We start from the raw sequence: 26,271 nt of genomic DNA on the forward strand, positions 1-26,271 counted from the left end.
TTTGCTGGGGGTATCTCTCATTAACTTTATACACACATACACACACACACACACACACACATTTATATATATATATATATATATATATATATATATATATATATATATATATATATATATATATATATATAATATAAAGCTGAATGTCTGTGTGTATGTATGTGTGTATGGTCACGAATAGGCTCCTATATGGTTGACTATTTTTAAAAAACTGATTGCATATAATGATAGAAGATGTATCGAGACACGGGAATGGGTATCTTTGATCTGGCAGAACGGTGGTTCATTAAAATTCTGGGATCTGCGTTCGCACCTGGTTCACAAAGTATGGAAATAAAAAAATTTAAAAATTAAAAAAAAAATACAACGGGTACTTTTGCTAGTATATATATATATATATATGCTCAAATAATTTCATATACTAATGGGATAAATAAACTTGTTTCTCGTTGGCAAAAATGTGTCGATTCTAATGATTCTTATTTCGATTAACAAAGTTTATTATGGAAAGTGTTATGCTTTTTCGAAGTTAAACGTCAAAAAACATTATTTTTGCACCAACCTAATATTATAACATGAGGTGACAAACTGATTTTATGACACACCTCACAAATGAAAAGAATCCACAAAGACAGGACTCACCAAAAACCAAGGGATGATGACTCCCCTTTCAACAACAACCTGGGGAGGAGAGGGGGCAGAAAGATAAGAGCGAAAGTGAAGACACAGAAGAAGTGAATCTCTCTGTAGCCCTAAGGTGAACAAAATGCCACATAGGAAAACTTTGAAGGTATGTAAGAAGAAGATGGAAACAATCCGAATAGAAAGGAGGGAACAGATGTGATATATGTGTGAGAACTCTTCAATGTACAGCAAAAGACTCATTTTTCATTTTTGCCTTATTTTTTTTTTACATTTAACTGGCTGTGCCGACTCACTTTCTTCTGATTGAAAGAAACTTACGCAAGCTCAGTGGATGGCCCGACGGGTCCTTTTTTTTTCTAATATCAATATAAATTTCTACGTTGTCATCCTCTTCAATTTTAATGTAGACATTAGTTTCTAAATCACATAAAAAAAACTGGTTTTTAATTTGCTTCTAGCTTCATTCTTTTTATATATTTCTACCTGAAACTTTTCCAGCATCATATCTAACTAAAAAAAAAGAAGAGATTGGATTATTCGAGCTTAGTCAGTGCTTTGCACTTAAAATCATTAGGTCGACCCATAAATTTTTACATAGATAAGAATTTCACTACTTAATTGCTAACCCATCAAGTTATCTTTGCATTTCTTTTTTAAATGTTTTTCAAAATGACTACATTCAGCCATCTTGGAAGCTTATCTCAAAGAATCTGTCGTGAGCTGTTACATTTGACATTCACCTGTGGTTCATTACCATTTTAATTTTATTTCATATCGATTATTCAAACTACTGTTCTCACAACGTGTCGGCCGATGTAACCTCCTACTTCTGCAAGTGTATAATCAGGAGAGTAGAAAGTAGAACTTGGGTTTACTTTCAGCCGCCTCATAACTTTTGCTTCCATTATTTTGTCCCTTAATCCTCACATTCCATAAGCGATGTTTCTGAGAAAGGGGGAATAATTGCTGCTTTCTAAATTGAAATTCATTCATCTCCTACTGATCATTGGCTGGTTTTTTTATCTTGAAGTATTATTTTTTTTTTGTGTTTTTTAGCTCGTTACATCAAGTAGCTTCATGCATTGGAGTAATTTTTATTGAAAAAAATCTGTATATTGAACTCGTACATCTGTGCAGAATGTCAAACTGTGAACCCTTTTATTTTATCGATGGGGAAAGATTGCTCTAGTTCCATCAGCCATGACAGGATAGAAGCTTCAATAATTCATAATTGTATTCTTACTCAAGATTGAACCATCAACCCCCAGAAGATTGTCACTTATTTTTTACTAGGGAATCATTACTTATCAAGGCCCATAAGCCACTCAAAGATAAAAGTTAATGAGTGTGAGATGACCGGTAAGACAACTGTGATGATAGGGAGAATTTGATTATTTAAGAGGACAGCTCAACAAAATTTGTTTCCATTCGACTTGAAGTCTCTCTTAGAACTGATTATAACTTAGCATTTTTATATGCTGCACCATGGGTTCTTGCAAACAATTTTTTTATATGTTGTATCATGGGTTCTTGCAAACAATTTTTTTATATGTTGTATCATGGGTTCTTGCAAACAATTTTTTTATATGTTGTATCATGGGTTCTTGCAAACAATTCTTTTCTATGTTGTATCATGGGTTCTTGCAAACAATTCTTTTCTATGTTGTATCATGGGTTCTTGCAAACAATTTTTTTATATGTTGTATCATGGGTTCTTGCAAACAATTCTTTTATATGTTGTATCATGGGTTCTTGCAAACAATTCTTTTCTATGTTGTATCATGGGTTCTTGCAAACAATTCTTTTCTATGTTGTATCATGGGTTCTTGCAAACAATTCTTTTATATGTTGTATCATGGGTTCTTGCAAACAATTCTTTTATATGTTGTATCATGGGTTCTTGCAAACAATTCTTTTATATGTTGTATCATGGGTTCTTGCAAACAATTCTTTTCTATGTTGTATCATGGGTTCTTGCAAACAATTCTTTTATATGTTGTATCATGGGTTCTTGCAAACAATTCTTTTATATGTTGTATCATGGGTTCTTGCAAACAATTCTTTTATATGTTGTATCATGGGTTCTTGCAAACAATTCTTTTCTATGTTGTATCATGGGTTCTTGCAAACAATTCTTTTCTATGTTGTATCATGGGTTCTTGCAAACAATTTTTTTATATGTTGTATCATGGGTTCTTGCAAACAATTTTTTTATATGTTGTATCATGGGTTCTTGCAAACAATTTTTTTATATGTTGTATCATGGGTTCTTGCAAACAATTTTTTTATATGTTGTATCATGGGTTCTTGCAAACAATTTTTTTATATGTTGTATCATGGGTTCTTGCAAACAATTCTTTTCTATGTTGTATCATGGGTTCTTGCAAACAATTTTTTTATATGTTGTATCATGGGTTCTTGCAAACAATTTTTTTATGTGTTGTATCATGGGTTCTTGCAAACAATTTTTTTATATGTTGTATCATGGGTTCTTGCAAACAATTTTTTTATATGTTGTATCATGGGTTCTTGCAAACAATTTTTTTATATGTTGTATCATGGGTTCTTGCAAACAATTTTTTTATATGTTGTATCATGGGTTCTTGCAAACAATTCTTTTATATGTTGTATCATGGGTTCTTGCAAACAATTTTTTTATATGTTGTATCATGGGTTCTTGCAAACAATTTTTTTATATGTTGTATCATGGGTTCTTGCAAACAATTTTTTTATATGTTGTATTATGGGTTCTTGCAAACAATTCTTTTATATGTTGTATCATGGGTTCTTGCAAACAATTTTTTTATATGTTGTATCATGGGTTCTTGCAAACAATTTTTTTATATGTTGTATCATGGGTTCTTGCAAACAATTTTTTTATATGTTGTATCATGGGTTCTTGCAAACAATTTTTTTATATGTTGTATCATGGGTTCTTGCAAACAATTCTTTTATATGTTGTATCATGGGTTCTTGCAAACAATTCTTTTCTATGTTGTATCATGGGTTCTTGCAAACAATTCTTTTCTATGTTGTATCATGGGTTCTTGCAAACAATTCTTTTATATGTTGTATCATGGGTTCTTGCAAACAATTTTTTTATATGTTGTATCATGGGTTCTTGCAAACAATTTTTTTATATGTTGTATCATGGGTTCTTGCAAACAATTCTTTTATATGTTGTATCATGGGTTCTTGCAAACAATTCTTTTATATGTTGTATCATGGGTTCTTGCAAACAATTTTTTTATATGTTGTATCATGGGTTCTTGCAAACAATTCTTTTATATGTTGTATCATGGGTTCTTGCAAACAATTTTTTTATATGTTGTATCATGGGTTCTTGCAAACAATTTTTTTATATGTTGTATCATGGGTTCTTGCAAACAATTCTTTTCTATGTTGTTTCATGGGTTCTTGCAAACAATTTTTTTATATGTTGTATCATGGGTTCTTGCAAACAATTTTTTTATATGTTGTATCATGGGTTCTTGCAAACAATTTTTTTATATGTTGTATCATGGGTTCTTGCAAACAATTTTTTTATATGTTGTATCATGGGTTCTTGCAAACAATTTTTTTATATGTTGTATCATGGGTTCTTGCAAACAATTTTTTTATATGTTGTATCATGGGTTCTTGCAAACAATTTTTTTATATGTTGTATCATGGGTTCTTGCAAACAATTTTTTTATATGTTGTATCATGGGTTCTTGCAAACAATTTTTTTATATGTTGTATCATGGGTTCTTGCAAACAATTTTTTTATATGTTGTATCATGGGTTCTTGCAAACAATTCTTTTATATGTTGTATCATGGGTTCTTGCAAACAATTCTTTTATATGTTGTATCATGGGTTCTTGCAAACAATTCTTTTCTATGTTGTATCATGGGTTCTTGCAAACAATTCTTTTCTATGTTGTATCATGGGTTCTTGCAAACAATTCTTTTATATGTTGTATCATGGGTTCTTGCAAACAATTCTTTTCTATGTTGTATCATGGGTTCTTGCAAACAATTTTTTTATATGGTGCACTGTGGGTTCTTTGCAGACAATTCTAGTATGAATTCTAGGAGCTATAAACAAATTTTTGCTTTAGTAATGGCACATCGAATAAATATATGTGTTTAAGTAATAACCAGTTATAAGTACAAGTTGTCAGTACAAGTGATATTAAGAATACAATTTCGATTTACTTAAAACTTTTTCCTGATCATGGCTGACAAAACAAGAGCACTTTACCTGCATGTATTAAAGAAAGGGTTTCAATCAAAATCCCACATAGATTCTAGAGTTTGACGAGATGCACCTGAAGAAGGTTGGAGGTTACACTAGCCGAAATATGAGAATAACATCCAAGATGAGGACAACAGTCTGAATAATCCACATCATCATCAATTCTCATCTCCAAAATTTCCAAACACATCACGAATGAAAATAATCCCCAAAGACAGGACTCACCAATAACCAAGCAATGATGACTCCCTTTTCAATAACAACCTTGGGGCGAGGGAGGATATAGAATATGAGAGCGAAAGCGGGGAGAAGTAAGAATGATTTACATAGGTCTCTGATGAGTTGTTTGGCCAATCTACACCATTCAACGAAACATGTGTAAGACGTACCATACAACCAATAAAATAATATGAATGTTATGTCATTTAAAATCTTTTTTTTGTTTTTGTAGAAAGATTCCTGGCTTGATGTGACGAGTCACAATGTCGGAATTCCAGCCCTGGAGATCAAGCGGCCAGACTGCAGTGGCTATCTCTACAAGATGGGATTGAACAGGAAAGTGTGGCGCAGACGCTATTGCATCCTCAAAGATGCATGCGTCTATTACTATAAGAATATTGAGTCGATTAGTGCAAAGGGTACGTATGTCCTCAGTTTTAGGAGAACAGTTTGTGGTCTCCTTGGGTTTACTTTTGGCAGCCTTGTAACTCGTATTTCTTTTATTTTATCCATTCCATTTATTACATTCCCTAGGTGATGTTTCTGACAAAGGAGGTAGAGTTGCTGTTTTATTAGTCGAAATCTATCTATCTGAAACTTATCATTGGCTAGTTTTAACCTTCACGTAGTATATATATTTAAGCTCTTTACATCAAATGGCTTCATGCCTTGTCTGGAGCGATTTTCATTAAAAAAAGAAAAATGTACACATTTTTATGTTATTTTATTTATTACTTTTGTTCACTCCAAGTAAAGAATATTGTCACAGAAACGTAAGGGAAAGCTGTAAATTAGAGGTCAGATTTATAGGGTGGGAGGGCATCTTAAGTCGGAAGTTTAGCAGCGAGATGTTTGTTCACATTACATTTAAATTTCTGCATGTTGTTACAGTCAGGAGAGGTTGGGAAGGCATTCTAAAGCCAAGTAGTTTAAGGAAATAAAGTTTTTCATCATTTGGGGATCTCTACAGTTAATGAGGTGGAACTTTTCTGATTGTCAGGTTTGTTGTCGGGTATTTATGTGTAATATGTTCATCAGAACCAATTTTGTGGAAGTACTTGTAAAACAAGCATAGGAATGCAACGTAGTGGTGATGGGAAGGTGGTTGGAGCATGATAGACAGTACGGGACTTATAAGGTTAGAGAGAAACTAGTCATCTATGGAGTATTGTTGCTGATGTGGCAACAAGCTCCATGTATGAGCGAATGGTGGCTTTGTAGTGATACTGACAGCTGTGAGAAGTTTCTTTACCTGAAATCACTTAGACCATATCTCTTGCAGCAGACTTGGCAGCATCTTTTACACATTTGTTCTAATTCATGTTACTTGTGAATATTAACCCAAGGGGTTTGAATGTTGAACTCTGGAAGATATGAGGTGAATAGAAGAATTCATTTGTTTGTTCACATTGTTAGAATGCTAGATAAATCCCTTCTATAGAATTACTAGGCTGGATGCCTGGCGTTGCCCGGTGTTGTCCGGATTTTTAGAGGTGTGCTTGAGCAAAAAAAAGTGGTAGTAGGCAGGTTTGAACCTGTACCGTGAAGGAGGAAAAGAACATAAAAAACGTGACATCTTAGCTGTTGCGTCCATCGCTAAACCGGAAGTGACATAGGTTTAAATTAAGGCTAGTCAATTGAAAAGAGGGGATGACTTGCTAAAATATCGGCGAAAAAAGCGACTCCTTCTTGTAGAAAAGTTCTCAGTTTAGGATGAAAGAATCAATGTTTTTAGCCAATTTTTCCATATTTGTCGTTCCGAAGGGTCGCCTCTGTCAAAAGTTTTAGGCAGACATACAAACATACATACATGCATTTAAACAGACAGGTGAGATTTATATTATAGATTAACAAAATCTGCGATCTTTTTTGCAGCCAACAATATTTGAGATACACGGCTACCACGAGTTTTAAGCGTATCTAATGATATATATATTCTGTGTATGTGCATTTAGACAGCATTTTTTATTTAAGCAAACAGTGTTAAAAATAACACAAATATTCTGCTTAATTATATATTTTTTATTTTTCATTTTTCCGTGAAAATAAAAAAAGATCGGAAAAAATAAGCTGTGCTTTCTGTTATTTTAACAATGTTTGCTTAAATATATATGTGTGCAGGTGTGTGTGTGTGTGTGTGTGTGTGCAGGTGTGTGTGAGTATGAAAATAAGTAAAATACATTTGAAAACCTTGTCTAAGATGCAAACATTTTGTTTACTAAAAAACATTCATTTTATTTTCCTGATAAATTTATCGGATAACATATCCATCGTCTGAGAGCAAAAGTTTTTCACAGCAAATAAAGGTATTACCAGTTGTTTATGATTAGTAGGGTCCTTTCTTCTTGGTAGACCTTTCTTAAGGACGCTATTACTCATAATGGCAATACTTTTAAATTTGTTGTGACGATGGATATGTTATTAAAAAAATTTAAAATGAAAGTCAAGAAAAAATTTATTTGCATTTTGTGTGGTTTCCAAATTTAAATTCTTAAAATATGCTTTCAAATTCTTTTTTTCGTTCTGGAACGATTTATATGTAACCTATAATAGCACTTATACACTACAAGAAAAAAGAAAGATCTTCTATTTTCCTTTCCATCTTTGGACCCCCCAAAAAGGATGTATTTTTTAATAGATTTATATGGGTCTCTGATGAGTCAATCTCTACTATTCAACGAAAGACGTGTAAGACCTCCCATACAACCGATAAAATAATATTAATGTTATAATAAATATATTTGCTGCATTGGGGTTGTTTCTAAATTATATATATATATATATATATATATATATATATATATATATATATATATAATATATATATTTATATATGTAGTGCTTTGAAAATAATATACGAACAAACCTTAGGGGCACCTTCCACTAACAAACTCATCAAGAGTTAATCGTTGGTTATCAAAAGATGCGAAAAAAATTAAATTGCCACACAAGAGCTAACTCTTGGACATATACGAGTAAAAAGAAAGAAAAAAGAAAAAAAGCCGAATAGGAATTCATGTGAAATATATATATATATATAAAATAATATAAAATATATATAAAATAATATAAAATATATATACAATAATATAAAATATATATACAATAATATAAAATATATATAAAATAATATAAAATATATATAAAATAATATAAAATATATATAAAATAATATAAAATATATATACAATAATATAAAATATATATAAAATAATATAAAATATATATACAATAATATAAAATATATATATATAAAATATATATACAATAACATAAAATATATATACACTAATAAAATATATATACACTAATATAATATATATATATATATATACAATAATATAAAATATATATACACTAATATAAAATATATACAATAATATATGGCGATTAAGTTACACTGAATATTCTGCGTTTCATCCACTATAGGATTCGTCAGCCTTATGCGCGAATTTTGTGGTTGTTTCTTGTTTTTATATATGTTATGCGCGAATTCTGTGGTTGTTTCTTGTTTTTATATATGTATCCTATAGTGGATGAAACGCAGAATATTCAGTGTAGCTTAATCGCCATATATATTTTATAAATTACTAACTAGCTCTACCTAATATTGAGCACTTTTGAAGTAAATACTTAAAGTTTACGCATAAATCTATACTTTCGTATATTAAATTTATGTGAGTAAATGAAGTAGCTATACAATAATATATATATATATATATCATATAAAATATATATACACTCGAGGTGGAGGGTGCATGAGAACGATTAATATATATCGTTGAGCAAGTTTTATGATTTAACAAATTCTTTCTGCCGGCAAAGCGACAACTTGCGTAAAAGAATTGAGACTGACTTCAAAATCTTTATATGATTTTGAAAGTCAACCTGATGCAATATTCTGAAACAATTCATTTCATAAGCATTGGCAGTAGCTGGATTTTCAATTAGATGTTGGCAAATGGCAGATTCCAAAGCAGAAGAGAAACGAAAACGACGTGGCTTGCCTAGGCTATTGACTATTATTGAACTAGGTCATGCTCTATACACTAAATGTTGCATTACTGATTCATTCTGGTTGGTTGAGGTTTTACATAAGTTCCAACCTAGTTCTGCGAACAACGTCATGTGTTCATTAAACGTTTCCACCCTATTGTATTGGTATTAGTGCCGAATCACTTTATAATAGCAATCTAACTTTTCCCACCTTACCTTTCCCTAAGAATATATTTGTTGAACTCATGTTCAAATATATTTTGTTGAACTAAATTCTACTGACTTAGTACTAAGTCAGTAAAATTTAGCTTTGATAACGTTATGTACAGTCAGATCAACGGGGTTCATATGGGAAGCCCCCTGAATCCTGCATTAGCAGATATTTTTGCAGGATTCTATAAGTCAACACTGTTTAATAATATACTTGACTACCCGTGACCCGTTGAGTCAGTATATTATATTAGCTATGGAATTCATGTATGAGCGTGACACTTCTGACGTAAAGAAAATAGTTTTTTTTGACATAACAGAAACATTTCTATGAAAGTATATTAAAATGAAAAAAGAATATAGATAGATTTCTATGAGTCGTTCTGTTTATTATAATTGATTATTTTTGAAAAAAAAATTACAGTTACTGAATTATAAGTGGTTGGCCATACTTATAGGTAAATGTTTACTGAACAGATACCATAATACTTATTATAGTTAAATTCAAATTTTGATATATTTTCTCTTTTTTTTTACATCCCTACTCTACCCATGTTAAATAATAATTTCGAAATAATAACATTAATATTTCTGCGTCCCAATTGTTCTTTTTTTTTTTTTTTTAACGTTTAAATTATCCAAATAAACAATTGTTAATACTGTCTGCTCTTTTAATTTCTTTTACATCGTTCATTTCTGTTTTACATTTAAGTTATTTTAAACCCCACACTTCCCATGTTAAATAATAATTTCGAAATAATAACGTTAATATTTCAGTGCGCAGGTCATGCGCGCATGCGCAACCAGATGTTGTAAACCGGAAAGTTACATACATCGTTACAAGATCATTTGAGTTTTATAATTATATAGATTGAAGCCTTCAATATATTTCAGATACGTCGATGGCACTTTTGCAGCCTTTGAGAGTGAAGCAACAATTTTCGTTGATAATCTCAATTCTCTTTACACAGCATTATCATTTACTATGGAGAAATAGAATGAAGGTTGCTTACCTTTCTTGGATGTCTTGATTGAGCGTAGTAAGAATTCTTTTCTTACTATAGTTGATCGCAAACTGACTTTTACCGGTCTTTATATAGTTTTTATATTCATTTGTGCCTATCTTTAGAAAAATATGGCTTATTAAGGCATTAGTGTATAAAGCCCTTAGAATTTGTTCTTCCAACAAGCTCGAACATGAATTGAATAATGTCAAAGTCATTTTCATTCGTAATGGTTATCAGGAGAATTTGATTAATTATATTATTAATAATTAAGTAGAAAAATACAATTCTGGGTCCGTCCAAATGTCCTGTTAATTTCAAACTACCATGGATTGAAGTTGCTGATCAGTGTTTGGGCAAACATATTATTAAGTCTGTTACAAATTGTTTCCCATCTATCGTATTATGATTGGTTTTTGGTGTAAGATCTGCATTCCCCCTAGTTATGAAGGACGGTTTATCCCACACCACGCAAAGTAATATTGCTTATTAATTTAATTGCCAGTGCGCTGCAGACATGCATTAACCAACATACATCAACAGAAATTAAACTAGGCAAGTCACGACGTTTTCGTCCCTCTTCTGCCTTGAAATCTGCCATTAGCCAACATCTAATCGAAAATCCAGCTTCTGCCAATGCCTATGATTGTTTCAAAATATTGCACCGGGATGACTCTCAAAATCATTTAAAGATTTTGAAGTCAGTCTCAATTTTTTCATGCAAGCTGTCGCTTTGCCGACAGAAATAATTCATTAAATCATAAAACTTGCTCGGAGATATATTTTAATCGTTCTCATACCCCCTCCATCTCAATTGTATATATATTTTATATTATTGTATATATATTTCACACAAATTCCCATTCGCCTTTTCTCCTACCCCCCTCTTTTTACTCGTATATCTCCGAGTAATTGTTCTTGCATGACAATTTAATTCGTTTTCTTTTGCATCTTTTGATAACCAACGATTAACTTCTGATGAGTTTTTTGGTGAAAAGAGCTCCTAGGTTTTGTTCATATATTATTTTAAAAGTGCTGGGTAGCTTTTGTACCGTAAGTTATATATATATATATATAGTCCGTTTATTATGCAAACATTATTGGTTACATATGTGCATACATCATGTTTCAGTAGAATTCCACTTCAAAGAGACCACTTCATCAGACAAAAAAATGGCGATATTGAAACGAGAGTCAAGATTACATTTGTTTTTATACAATATATTCGGGTGTGGTTTACACTCTGAAAAAAATTGTTGTGTATACTTTATCAATGTGAGCAGTGAAGGTTTTGGAGGGAGGTGTGGTGAAAAAAGGAATGTCGTCCTTTTTTGGGTCTGATGAAGTGGTATCTTTGAATTTGGATTCCACTGAAACATGTATGCACATATGTAACCAATAATGCTTGTATAATAATGGACTATATACCAGCTCTGTCCTCCATTGAGCACCCTTTAATAATCACGTGGGTTTCATTGGATTTCCATCTAGGAAATCAATCTATACAAGCATTATATATATATATATATATATATATATATATATATATATATATATATATTAGTCCATAAAACCTTGTTAGCTTAGTTTTATTGTCATTCAATGATATGCTTCAAATGTTCACCTTCATACTAAGATACAATTGATTTTGGTTTAGATAACCCTACAGACAAAAGACTAGAGTGTAAAAGTCTGGTTAGTGTAAAGCTCATTCAGGATCTCACCTTGTAAATGGGGTGACCTGTAGGCTGTGGATGATGACTACTGATACCTTAGAACAGGATCACACATACCATCAAATGGTGATACAAGAAACACTTTTTGACATAAATAATTTAAACTGGTTTGCCAAGTCAGGCATAGATTGTTGTTTGTTCATGTTTTACGGCATATCAACCATTCATGTATATTAAATACGGAATAAAGTTAGCAAATATAATTCTATAGGCACCCAGGTCATATATTTTTTAAACTTTTTAAATCATTACTACCTTTACAGGAGCCTAATAATGTATACACTAGCAGAGCTCAAAATAAAATAATTTAGTAAATGTTCCGAGTTTGTTTTAAAAAAATGCTTCAATTCAAATAGTTGTTACAAAGCATACATTTAACGGCAGACATTTTGAAAGAAAATGAGATTAATAATTATCCTCATATAACAGTTTTTACCCACATGTTCGAATTTGTGTGTGTGGGGGGAGGGGGGATAAATTGTGATGGTAAAAAGCATTTGCTGATTAAGCCTTTTTGAGAATACTTTCAATTTTATTCTGAAGAGAATGTGTTTTGAAATGTGCACAAACAATTGTTTTAATCAAAATGTTTTTAAACAAATTTCAAACATTTACTAAATTATATATAGTTTAGTCCAAATTTACTTGCCTCCAACAAGTCGTTGCTTTGTTTAATCTCATGTTGACGTCTAACAACACTATTGTCATTTTGCTTCAGCCAGTGAGTATTTGCAGAGTTCTGTAGACTCGCACCTGAGCTCTCACTATCACTCCCTAATTCCCCGAAGACTTACAGATGTAGATCTTATATGCAGTACTTTATTTTTCATCATGCTTTCAACTGTTACTGAGGACACGTATATGAAATAATTTAGTAAAAAAATATAATTTGTGGAATTAGTCAGTTATATATAATCGCTATTTATATATTTAATAGTTAAAATGAATATCTTTGAACATTTGCAATACTCTTGGGCAACGTCAAGTCGGAACAGCTAGTACAATACACTCTAAATATGTATTTTAATCAAAACTAAATATTGCTTATAATAATTTAATTGTTGATAGCAAATATTATATGTTTCAAGGATGTAATGCCTGGGAAAATGGTACCAGATAACAGATACTATACTACCTGCATTTTCTTAACATTGGAAGATCGTACAATATTTTTAAATAGTATAGTTTCGGCTATATTAAATTTTTATAGGTGTCTCTGATATTGATCAATGATAGACAAGCGGTAAATATGAATTGATTGTTGTTTTATATTTAGTGCCACGTGTCGCTAAATAGCATTAGTCATTTAAATGGTTTTATTTAGTAATATCACTTTTAAAAAGTATCAGTGTTCGAATGTTACGCTTTGATCAATGAGCGATCAATAAACTAAATAAAATGAAATGTCTCTTTATACACGCGATGGTATTTACATACGTGCAGGTGACCAGGTCTTTTAATTCTCTACATTTTCGCCTCTTTTCATCTTCACCGCGTTTAATTATGACCGTTTCATGAGTAGTCGTGTTGTCTTGTCTGTTTAACATAGATGAATAAAATCTCTACTGCAATACGTTCGCTTAGTTTTTCAAGGCTTTATTGGAGAAAATGCACAGGAGGAGAGAGAAACTAAATAACTAAAATTATTTCCTTAACTTAGTTGCTTAACTTAAGAAATGGGAAACGCAGATGGACCGACGTCGAAGTGAGACTTGCCTTAGATTATTTGACATTATTGGGTCGTATCTCATCCACACAGCTTCCAAGGTGAGACTGAGCTGAAACCCTTATTTTTCTTTTATTTGAAAACGTAACTCATTAGTCATATCCTGTTATCGTTAGATTTTTTTTATCTATGGAGTTTCACCTCTACCCCTTGCTTCAACTCATATCACCTGTATCTGGGTACCATTCAGTTTACAGATAGATTATCGTGACATGCACTAAAAGTGACCCTCATTAAAATTCACACAAGCTTACTTAACGGCTACTTACTGGTGTAGGATTCGTACTATTTAGAAGAGCCTATAATCTAATACAATTCCTTCTTTATCTGTTTCTGCAAAGATCTTATCAAGTGCTGCTATTTCTTTGTTGTTCTTTATTGATTAAAGGCTCACATGAGATTGCTTTTTATTTATTTATCACTAAAAGAGAGCATTAAAGCCTAACAAGGCCATTGATTTTTTTAATTACTAATGATGAGGCCACCTGTTCCAGAAGATAAAGGCATTAGTCTGAGTATCTGGAGTTTAGAATTAGTTTTATTTTATTTTACTATGTATCAACCCGTTTGGGGGTTGCTTAATGCCATATTTATGTTATATCAAACGTATGATATCAAGGAAAAAGAACAAAGATAACACTAGTGTCACAGAGTGTAGATCAAAGAAACAGAGAAGCGAAACAAATACACAGAGCATTGAAAGGGATATAAAGAAAAAAATAATAATATTATTATTATTTGGGAAAAAATACCTAAGAAGAATAAGAAGCAATTTTTTTAAGCTAAATTAGCAAGAACCTAATACAAGGAATAAACACATGGACAGTATCATCTGTAAAAGGTCTGGGCAGGTCATAATCTGTACCAAAGAAGAACTGAGGCATCTTGACTAGAAGACCAAGAAACTAATGATCATGCACAACAATGCAGTACACCCAAACGACGATGCTAACTGACTCTATCTGAAGAGGAAGGATGGAGGAAGAAGACTGGGCAATAGATAAGCCAAGAAATGATGGGGAGAGAAACATCCATACGGACGATTCATAAGGATGACAAAAGGTGAGATTCGCAAAAACACCTGGATCTGACTATGAAAAGGAAATTTAAACAGAGAAACTGAATCACTATTAAGAGCCAGACAAAATAACGCCATTAGAACCAACTATATCGAAGCTAAGATCTACAAAACCAAGACAACAACAAATGTAGACTTTGTCAACAAAGGGACGAAATGAGAAATCACATGTGTGAATGCTGAAAATTATCTCCAAAGGAATATAAGCACAACCAGGTAGAGGATGTAGTGCACTGGCAACTATGCAAATAACTGTATCATGAACACGCAGACAAATGCTACGAACACAAACTAGTAGAAGTAATTGAAAACAGAAATAATAAAATCCTTTGTGATATGAAGGTGCAAACAGATAAACCCATCTATGCAAAGAGATCGGATGTCATAATAGTTAACAATAAGGAGAAATCCTGCCAAATCGTAGATTTCACCTTCCCAGCAGACAACAGGGTGAACATCGAGGAGATGGAGAAGTGAAGGAAATACAAGGAACTGGCCAGAATCATTGGAGCCCTAGTAACTATCCTGAAAAATTTTGAAAAAGAATAGGAGAAATTAAAATCGAGGGAAGGGGATGAGAAGATACAATCAATAGCAATAAGGAAAACCGTTGAAATCATTTAAAAATAATCCGAGAATGATGAAATCATCCACATAAACTGCGAACACTAACTTGAATAGAAAAATAGAAATAAAACAAAAAAAAAAAATAGAAAGAATACGAACACAGGAAACAAAGAAAACTAAAACCGACAAACATCAAAACTATGCTCCCCCCCCTTCCCCGAAAAATGATAGCGTCTACATCAGATGGTACCAGGAGTGAGAGCATTAACCAGATCTCCACTGGAAAAGTACAAAGAATACTGGGGCATTGGGAAGGCTTTTTACCACCTTAACTCCAGGAAATACCAATGGCCATTGCCAGTGAGAAAGCAGAGGTAAGCGGCTGTTGTAATATAAAGACATTTGCGAGCACTGGAAATCTGGGAAGACTTGTTGTCACTCAGTCTCCACCACAGGTTATTATTAGTGAGTGATCGCTGGTGATGGCCTGTGTGAAAACTGCTAGTGAGTGGATAATAATAATAATAAGTGAAGCATGCATGGTCCCCCATGAGTGCACAATAAATGAGACATAAAAAATGACTAACTTCAGCATCCCCCCCCCTCCTCATTTAGCCCCCAAAGTCCCCAGGGACATCAAATCCTGGTAAAAAATGAACAAACAGTGCAGTTTTAGGCCTTAACATATGTAAATTTGAGTTCTGCACCATGCAAAAAAAGAAATGACTAAGTCCATCATTTGCCCCCCTCCCCTTTAGCCCCAAAAGTCCCCAAGGGCTTAACATATCTAAATTTGAGTTCAGCACCATACAAAACTGCTAAATAGACATACACAGAAAATTTTGCACAAATATGGTAAAATAGTCCCCAAAGTGGATTATTTTTATTAGCCCTAAAAGAGCCCCTGGGGCACATCCAAGAGTTATCGCGAAGTATAGACAAACAGAATTATATAGAAATCAGTTAATTACAACTTTTCAGAAGGTTTTATAAAAATCCAAGGCATCAATATTTTTAATAAGCACAAAAGTGTCAATTTTAGCCATTTTAACCAGAAAGGCATCCCTAAGGGGAAAACCGGAGTTTTCCCGGAAAATCCGTTCTGGTACATTTTACTCATATCATGTTTAATGTTTGTGCAAAATTTCAAAAAATTCCAAGGCATAGTTATTGAGAAAAGTGTGGACGGACGAATGGACAAGGGTGAGTTTACAGGTCCACCCTTCTTTTGTCAGGGGACCAATAATAATAATAATGAAGATAATAATAATAATCTTGTTGTCACTCAGCTTCCAAGGAACACTACAGACTGTTTTCAAGGAGAGATGACCTTGTGAAAGCTCCTTGTGAGCCAATAATAATAACTAGTGGGACCTGTGGAAATTCTACAGGAGACTCATTCATACGTAATATATTGATGTTGGCATTCTGTACATATTCAGTGTAAATGGAGACGTTCTGCTCTTTTGTTGAAACTGCAAAAGTGTTTATCTAAGCTAGCAGTAATACCCGGCATAGCCCGGTTGCAAAGTATGTTTATATATGATATTTTAATTCTTGCAGATTTCGTATGTATACTATTATAGAGTTAATGTTCTATCAATTTTTAGTTTTGATTACAAAAATAAAAAATATAGCCTTATGACTTGGATGCATTAGCTTGAGTCGAAACCAAAATCAAAACTTATGAAAAAAATATATGTATATAAATATAACTTGAGTTTCTTCAGCTATAATTGCAACCAAAACTTATGAATAATTCTTGATAAAAAATAAATTACTGAAGTGCCATTAGCTATAATCAAAACTGAAACTTATGAAGAATTCTTGGTAAAATTATTTATTACAAGAAATGGAAGTCTACAACAATTGAATGACAGTCACTCGGATGTAAACGCAACACACAAAATAAATAACACACACGCTATCTTATTAATATATAGATAATAATGATGATAATAATAATAAAATAATAATAATAAATTATGCAAACAATTGCATCTCGAACGTACAGACAAATGGCACGAGCAAAACCGGCAACAGTACTTGAAAACGAGAATCACAAAATCTTATGAAACAGATAAACCCATCCAAGCAAGAAGACCGGAAGTCATAATAATTAACAAAAAACGAAAAGTCCTGTAAAATTGTAGACTTTACTGTTCCAGCTGACCATAGGGTGAATATCAAAGAAAAACAGAGCAAACACACGGCTAACCAGAGAGCTGAAATGGATATAAATGATCAAGAAAATGCAGATAATGCTTATAATAATAGGTGTACTAGGAACAATTCCGAAAAACTTTGAAAAAAGAATGAGAGAAATTGGAATCAGTAGAAGGGTTGGAAAGCTGTAACGAATAATAATAATGAAAACAGCTGAAATATTAAGGGAAACCCTTGTATAAGCCATATGAGCGACATGTGCGGGCCAGACAAACTGCTGCAGAGGCAAAACATGTATAAGCGTTACATGGAAGCAAGAACGCTCAAGCTGCATATCTATAAGTTTTCTATCCCGTCTTCCATTGCCCCCCTCCCAAAGAGTGAGGCCAGAGAAAGCACTACCCAGACCTCTGCTGGATGAGTGCAAAGAGGACTGGGACCTTGGGGAAGCTTTTTTGCCACACAAATTCCAGTGAAGACCAATGGTTGCTGCAAATGAGAAATCAATGCTAAGTGGCTGTTGTGATCATGCAAATTCTTTTGCAATGGTTATCGAAATGGAAATCTAGGGAGTCATTCTAGTTGTTATCAAAGAGATGATGATGGCCTGTGTGACTATAATAATATACTACTACTAATAATAATAATAATGAATATATATACAATTACTAAAAATAAATACATATAACAGAAATTATTTGATAATTTAAAACATCTAAGTTTAATTTAGTGGAGGATATCCGTGTCATTGACTGTGATAATCAGAAAGAAAACAATATCAAATGTGCTTAAGATCGCACAAGCTTTAAAAAGTTTAAAACACTTACCATTTGATAAAGAGGTCTCACCTCAAAATATTATTATGAAACACACTTACACACATTAGATCTCTGTCTAGAAGTTTAGACTAAATCAAGTAAAAAGAAATAAATGAAAATCCACTTCCTTTCTAAACTACATATTTCACACACTGCTTGAGACAAACTGCATCATATTATATAGACAGTTATTGTTATCAAATGATCAACCAAGGGTATATAAATTGTAAGTAAAAATCTTGTTGGTATGAAAGAGATTAGTTTGTTGCCAACATGACTCATGTCTGTTGTTATCAGGCAATTGATTACATATATCTGGTACCAGAAAGCCTTACTGATAGACAAGAAACTGGCATGATGATAGTGTTAATGTTAAATTTCCAAAAACAGCTGCTTTGCAAGGACTTTAGGGCTGTGGAACATATTACAGTGGGACTGCTTCCCTGCAGGTCGTCAGCAGATTCCTGTCATAAACTGTTTCCAAAGTAATCATACTTAGTTCATTCCATTAATTATCGTTAATCCTCTTATGATGTTCTTCATCTTTCAATTAACTATTATTATATCTCATTAACCCTTTAGTTGACTTTGGCCTTTCTAAGTGGTGTCACTTTCAGTAAAAAATAAATAGAAACCAGAGAGTTATAAGTAGACTGAGATGTTCTATTGTGTTTAGATGAGGAAGTCTATTCTCTAACTTCTGATTAGTTGCTAGTCTATGCATGGCCATTATAGTGTATAAATATTGTTCTGTTGAAGTAAGAGCTTTTCTGTCAACCAGCTGCCAATTGGAACCTTTATTTCAGTAAGGCTTATTTTGATTCTTAGTGGTTTCATTCTTTGGATCCTACACATAGTTACTGGGTCTAAATCATCCTCAATCCTTTCATGAGGCTTTTCATATGTCAACTGGCAATCATTCCATCTCAGTAGCTCTTATCCCTATGTGGATTTTAGGGTTGATAAGTGGTGATCCTGTTTGTACAAAAAATGTATTGAAATGTTAATGATTCGCTACTGCTGATATTTTACTATCTGATTATGTATAAAGAAGATATAGATGTGAATTTATTATTTTTTTTTTAGCTGTAGATGTGAATTTATTATTCTTTAAGGAGATATGTGTGGCTTGTTTCTAGGAATATAGAGTTGGTTATTACTGTTGCATAAGAAACGAACCTGAGAGGAAATATTTCAAGAGATAAAACCATTTTGCATATGTGCAGGAACTTTAACTCGCCAGGAAATCGGATGGGGGATGAGGAGACCCAGCTCTTTGATTTGTGTGTGACGCAGGATCTGAACTCAGTCAAAACAGTTACGTTGTTGCCGGGATACCGTCTGTTGCTGTTGACTAATTTGGGAGAAGATTTCCGAGATATGGGTCTTTGAAAAGCCAAAGCTTGACTGCTGCTGCTAAAAACAACTAGTAAGATGGGCAGAGCTCTGAGACGTCTTGCTGTTGCCTGCTGTAATATAATGGTAACTTCTATGAATCTTCAGCCCTGTTATCATTAAAGCCAAAACCTCAAGTTGTAAACTGTCTGTTCATGTGGCTAACGATCCTTTCCAAAAAAGTCACCTCATAAACGGTTAGTGCTCGAGCAGCACGAACCTTCAATTAATTGTCAGTTTATTTAGAGTTCATTTGCGAAGATGGGATGTAGAGAAGATACTCGTCTTGGTTCCTTTAATCTGCTTCAGAATTCCCTTACTCTATAATCAACTAGGAAAATACACGTCACAGAACATGTAAAATTAATTCTCTGAACAGAACACTTTATCACAACTTATATTCGATGAAGATTAAAACTAAGATAAAATACCACTAAACCTTATTCGAGACATATTTATTGCAAGATTTTGATTCTAGAAAATTTTTAAATTTTAAGGCCTAAGCTTAAGAGATCTTAAGAAAAAATTGAAATTCTTTGCAAAAGCTCATGTTATATAATGGATGACCCTATGTCAGACAGTAGGCATATACACTAAAGTTAATTTTGACAAGGGTCGAACAAATAACAGTTGAAGTGACACAAAGTTTAAACGAGTTCCGACAAAAGAGACAGAAATGTCATGTAAGGTAGTTAGGGTTAAAGTAGAATAAAACAAAGAGACGTCAGGACATCACACATGACGTCACAGATGCCAAGACTGACAGCCTTTTTTCTATAAATATAACAATAAATAGACTTGTTTACTTTTCACATAAAACTATATTTATTATATTTTCAGGTTAAGAAAACTAACACTTTCTAAGTCGTAAATTTGTATGTGAAATAATTGATTTACTTTTAGAAAAATGACGTTTGCAAAAAGAAAAGTTCTCAAACTGAGAACTCAGCATGTGCTCCGTGTTTGGTCGGCTTCAATGATCTGTATAAGTGAAGAAAACAAAGACTTCTGAAGAAACTAGAAAACGGGGGAAAACGGTTATTTTTAAAATCGACCTAAATTTTATTTTTTATTCATGCAGTGATAAACTTCCAAGATTATCTACCTTTAATGGAACTCTTCAAAGAACTCTGATAAAGATAGTTGCTTTTCATGCTACGGTAGTAATAAAAATACTAGAACTGTAACATCTAATAAACTGTGATGAGTTAAAACAGGAAAGGCGTGGGTAATACAAGATATTGTCTCTACTTACTTGCCTTCTTACGATTGGCAAAATTAAACAAAGATCTATTTTCAAAGTGTTGAAAATCCAGCTTCTTCAAAAAGGACACTCAAAATAGGAACAAAAATATATAATGTATAAGGCCATCAGCACTGCCTCTCGACCAAGGAAGCATCAAGAGACTGGCAATAAATTCATACACACTCTGAGAACTGGATGAAATACAAGATATTGTTGATAAATATTTGCTTCTTTCTTGTATATTGAATCTGTTGGAAAAGTTTGTGATGAATGAAATAATGATGAAACCTAAGACGAAAAGCAATAAACCTATTATTATGATAAACTTCTAGAATTATCTCCCTTAAACGGAAATCTTAAAAGAACTGATAACTCAAAGATGGCTGCCTTGTATGCTAAAATAGCAACAAGAATACTAGCATTGCAATGTCTAATAAAGCCGACCTTCTGTAAAAATATCTTGAATAAAATGATTTCTTAAAAGTTGAAATAAGAATTGAAATCAGTGTTCATTCAGAATCTGTTCTAAAATTAAAATGTTACAAGAGATATTCTAAACGCAAAAGCACTGATAATATACTTGGAGTTGTTGAGCAAAGTTGTCAAATATCCTGGCATATTCTACCATTGGTTTATCACAGATCTGCTGGATTATGGTTATTGAGTCCTGCAGTTATTTCTAGATTTTTCTGGTACATAATAATCTTACCAAAACATAAAAAAGATTAAAATCCAGCGAATACAATGTTTGCTGATCAGTTGATCTAAAAAGTGATGACCCAGCTCCTGTAGAGCGAGGTTAACACAGGGTCATCCATAATTTGTTGAGCTTTTTATTGGTAACTAGCGGGGGTACCCGGCATTGCCCGGTTGTTTGGAAGTGTGTGTAAGGGGTGGGGGTAAAGAATAAGCGAAGTAATAACCCTGTTTAATATTTAAAAAAAAAAAACGATGTTAAACTTCTTTAAAAAATCGGCAAAACAAAAAAAAAACAGCAAACAAACTTAAAAGTTCTTTAAAAAAGAAATCGGAAAAACGAAAAGCATAAAGCAGGGAAAGAAATGATGGACGTGTTTGGAAAAACAAAAAAAAAAAACAGTGAAAAACAAAAAAAAATGGCATACATAACCGAAAAACAAAAATAAAATGGCATAAATAACCCTTCGATTCGTTAAAATTCCATTCGAGTTTTTTTCAAGCAACTATGAAGTAAAGAAAACCCAAACCGGTGTTCCTTCATAACTGTCCCTTGTGAACGATCCCGCAATGGTGTTAAGTGGTGGCAGGGGAAGGAGAAATTTATTAGAGAGAAAAGATTTTACCACTTAATGTTAACCGATTTTGGCAGTTAACTCTCACCAGAAAAAATATAGGAATCTACGATTTTTGTGGAAGTGGAGAGGTAATAGGCCTATAACACACCTCAGATATTGTTCTGCAGTTTGTGCATATTACATTTGCATAAAATTTCTTGATTTTTAATCCTATTAAGGTCAAAATCAGAGGGGACAATAAGTTCATTTTATATATATAGGATGACTGTCTTCCCCAACATAATTCTTGAATGAAAATTGTATGATTATGCCATATTTTGAGATGGTGACTAATGCAATCACGTCATAAGTATGTGGAGGGACAGGATGTGGTTGGGATCCCATCCTCCATGTTGTTAATGAATGGTAGAATGATTGAAAAGCAAAAGGTTGCATAATGATGACGAAAACATACCGATATATATTAGTGAAAGAATGTAGATTTATTTACATAAATATGCATGAGAAATAATAAGGATATAGATAGTAAAAATAAGATGTTGAGAAAGGAGGAACGTTACTTGCGGTTGAAGCTGATGGGTTGGTCAGGAAAGTTGGTTGGCCTGACTAAGCCAACCAGTCTTGACTTGTCGAGAGTTCAGCGGAAAAGAGAGAGAATTATAAGAAACAGGAAGTGACATGCTGTGTCGCTCTCCGGTTACCAGAGTTAAAGTAATAATTCAAGTGAATTTTATTTAGTTTCATTCTATTTATTAATTTAATTCTCTCATAATATTCATCATTATTCAACTGACAATCCATTCATCTGCATATTCGTGTATATTATATATAAGTGGTGACTTAATAGTAAAAGAAACTATTATTTTTTTTTTTTTTTCTTTTTTTTTTTTGCAATGAATGACTTATGGTCTGGTAAATTTGAAACCCATTCCGAACTTGATGAACTGATTGCCAGTGCACTTAAAACCATTACAACATATCACTTGAAATTAAAAAAAACATTTGATGCATATAGAGAAGCATATTTTAGTAAAAAAAAAAAATATATATATATATAAAGTATCTCATCTAGCCACTCTCACTGTTATAATAAACTTCCATAATTATCTCCCTTTTCATGGAATTCCTTCACAAGAAAAGAAAAGAAAAGAAAAGAATCAGGAATTGAAACACAGTTGAGCACCTTCCATGGAAATAATGATAGAGTAGAGAGAGACTAGCAACTTCTCTTCTGTGAGAAAGCGGCTGTAAAGAATACATTAGATTGCAAAGTCTTTTTTTTATATTCTTTCAATGCAAGACGCGGTGCTTTGATCGACATCATCTCAGACGTGGTCACAGTAGAACATGTCTCTTAAGATTTGATGAGGTACACAGAGGAGGAAAAAAGGAAGTTTTTTTGCAGTTGTGATAGATAGATGAGTCATTGTTGTAAATGTCTAAGAAGGAGTAACCACAGATTAGTGCTTAGTCAGCAAATAACGATGGAGTAGAGAAAGATTAATAATGTATCTTGTGTGAGAAAGAGGCTGAAGAATACAGAAGAGATAATGTTTTTTGTTTCAAATTTCTCGAGATGATACAACCATCTTGTGAAAAATCATGACCATCGAAAATGCTGTTTTAAACAGACTGACTCCCGACTGAGGAAGCACGAAGAGACTGGCAATAAAAGGCCTAAAATAAATCTATTTTGGACTGAAACCTGGATCTCTATTTAGCTATAAGCAAAATGTACTAATTATCCTAATATTAAACTTCAATTTTTTTCTATCTCCGGCCAGTAAATAGGGACTTCTTTAAACTTTCAGCTGTTGGGCTAAGATCACAATGTAGTATTTGTTTTGATTCTACACTTAGAACCTTTAATTCTTAGTCAATGTAGAGGAAACCCTTCTATACCTTAGTATTTTTATTTTTCCCTACTTTCTTGGGGAGCTGGTTATCCTCAACATTAAAAAGGATCTTGTGTCACATTTTATTATCGTGTAGAAGCAAATAGTTAAAGAATACCCTAGTGCCTAATTTATTTTTCTATTTTTCATAAATAAATTAATTTTGTAAAGTGTAGTGTCTATTCTAATATTAAACTTTATCCTTTCTGTCCTCGACCAGTGAAGGAGAAATCGTTCTAAACTGAAGCAATGCTTATTTTTATCCCAATTTAGAGTGCTCTTTTGGAGAAGTAAACTTTCTCCACATTAAAAACTGACCTAGTACCTTACTGTGCCCTCGTCGGCAGGCAGATAAATAGAGGCATCGCTCCAGAAGGCTTTGGTCATCTGTCTGATAGGGTGCGTCCACTGTAAAGGAAACAATAAAAAATAACACATTGGTTTGATTACAAAATGCATTATTCTGGTCCCCTCTCCGTATGATAGATGAGGAGGAGCTTTATCGGTTCCTTTCGCAGACACTGCCGATTCCTATCCACTTTTTTTATTTATTGTTTTTATTTATTGTTTTTAATTCTTCCTTAAAAAGGTGAGCATTCCTTCCAAGATGAAAAATAACGTAATGCCAATCACCAAAGCTGTGGAATTGGATAAAAAAAAAACGCCTTAAAAACAAAACGAAGATTGGATTCCAGCCGCACAAATCCGAGCTATGATTAGTGAATTACAAATTACTACAGTCTGCAGAGAAGATTTTTCCCTCGTGTTGACCTATTTCGAGCGAGTTCGTTTTTTTTTTTTTTTTTTTTTTTTGGTTTTGCTGTTGTTGTTCTGCTCATATTCCTGCATTGTCACACTCTGACAGGTCATCACAGCAATGCACTTGGACATATGTTGCCTTTTGACTAAACCAATTGCTGTCAAACATGTCAGCTTTGGTCTTGCTGTCTTTTCACTTGTCTGCTAACTTCTTTTTTTCACTGTTCTAGAACAGGCTATATCCATATCGTATATAATAAAATTGAATATATGTGTGTGTCCGGCTCGTTTTAGTAATCATGCATGCAAATTTATTTTTAAGAGCAAAGAAAGAGAAGCTTGATCTTGATAATGGCTGATGATAATAAAATAAATAGTTATAATCATGTATGCAAATTTGATTTTATGAGTAAAGAAAGGGAGGCTTAATCTTAATAACTCACAATAACAAAATAAATACAGTAATAACCATATATGCAAACTGAATTTTATGAACAAAGAAGAGGATGCTTAAGCTTAATAACTGATAATTTTAAAAAATGAATACAAAAAGATATTCCCCACAATTTTGTAATTAAATAAGTCTTTACTTCTATATTAGCAGAGGGCGCTCGGCATTGCCTGGTCGTAAAATATGCTTAAATATGATATTTTAATTTATGCAGATTTCGTAAATTTTATTATAGAGTCAAGTCTCTTGATTATTACATATATTGTACCCAATACATAGTAGTAATTTTAAAAGTAACCAAAAAATGATTTTGGTGTTTTCGGCTAAAATCGAAACCAAAACTTATAGTGCTTCAGTCTGAGTCGTTACCGTTTGAGCCATTGTCAGTTGGATAAGAAATAGCACAAAAGAGTGCCACAACTGAATTTATCTAGTACTTATGCTAGGGGTTCTTAAGGTAGATCAACACAATTATGACTGACGAAACGAGAGCATGTTACCCCCTTGAGTTCCTGTCAAAATTCCGAGTTCCTAAAGCATACTACCCCCTAAAGAGTTCCAGTCGAAATTCCATGCAAATGGTTGCAGGTTATAAAGGTCAAAACATTGAACAATGCTCAAAATGAAAACAATTATCCAAATTATCAATCCCATCTCAAAAATTCAGAAATAAATTTTCATATTTATGAAAATGTCTTTCTTGATAATGTTTCAAGATACCAACATAATTATTCCGTGAATGCCTATTTTTAAAATATTATTTTACTAAAATGCAATGATTCGGATAAAGTTTTGCGAATGCAGTAAAGAACAGAAATGATTTATTAATGCATTTATGCGGCAACTTA

General features: G+C 32.7%; 1 protein-coding gene across 3 annotated transcripts in view; it reads left to right on the forward strand.

Moving 5' to 3' along the window:
* Window positions 1–26,271, forward strand: part of LOC145279856 (uncharacterized) — a 1,383,997-nt gene that overhangs the window by 1,132,995 nt on the left and 224,731 nt on the right. For all 3 annotated transcript variants that reach the window (XM_080131300.1, XM_080131301.1, XM_080131302.1), the window contains one exon: window positions 5,335–5,521. In XM_080131300.1, coding sequence (XP_079987426.1) covers window positions 5,335–5,521 — 187 coding nt within the window. The remainder of the gene's footprint in view (window positions 1–5,334; window positions 5,522–26,271) is intronic.

The sequence above is a fragment of the Euprymna scolopes genome, chromosome 7, assembly GCF_053919585.1.
Source record: "Euprymna scolopes isolate OS-2025 chromosome 7, ASM5391958v1, whole genome shotgun sequence".
In the NCBI taxonomy this organism is placed as follows: domain Eukaryota; kingdom Metazoa; phylum Mollusca; class Cephalopoda; order Sepiida; family Sepiolidae; genus Euprymna; species Euprymna scolopes.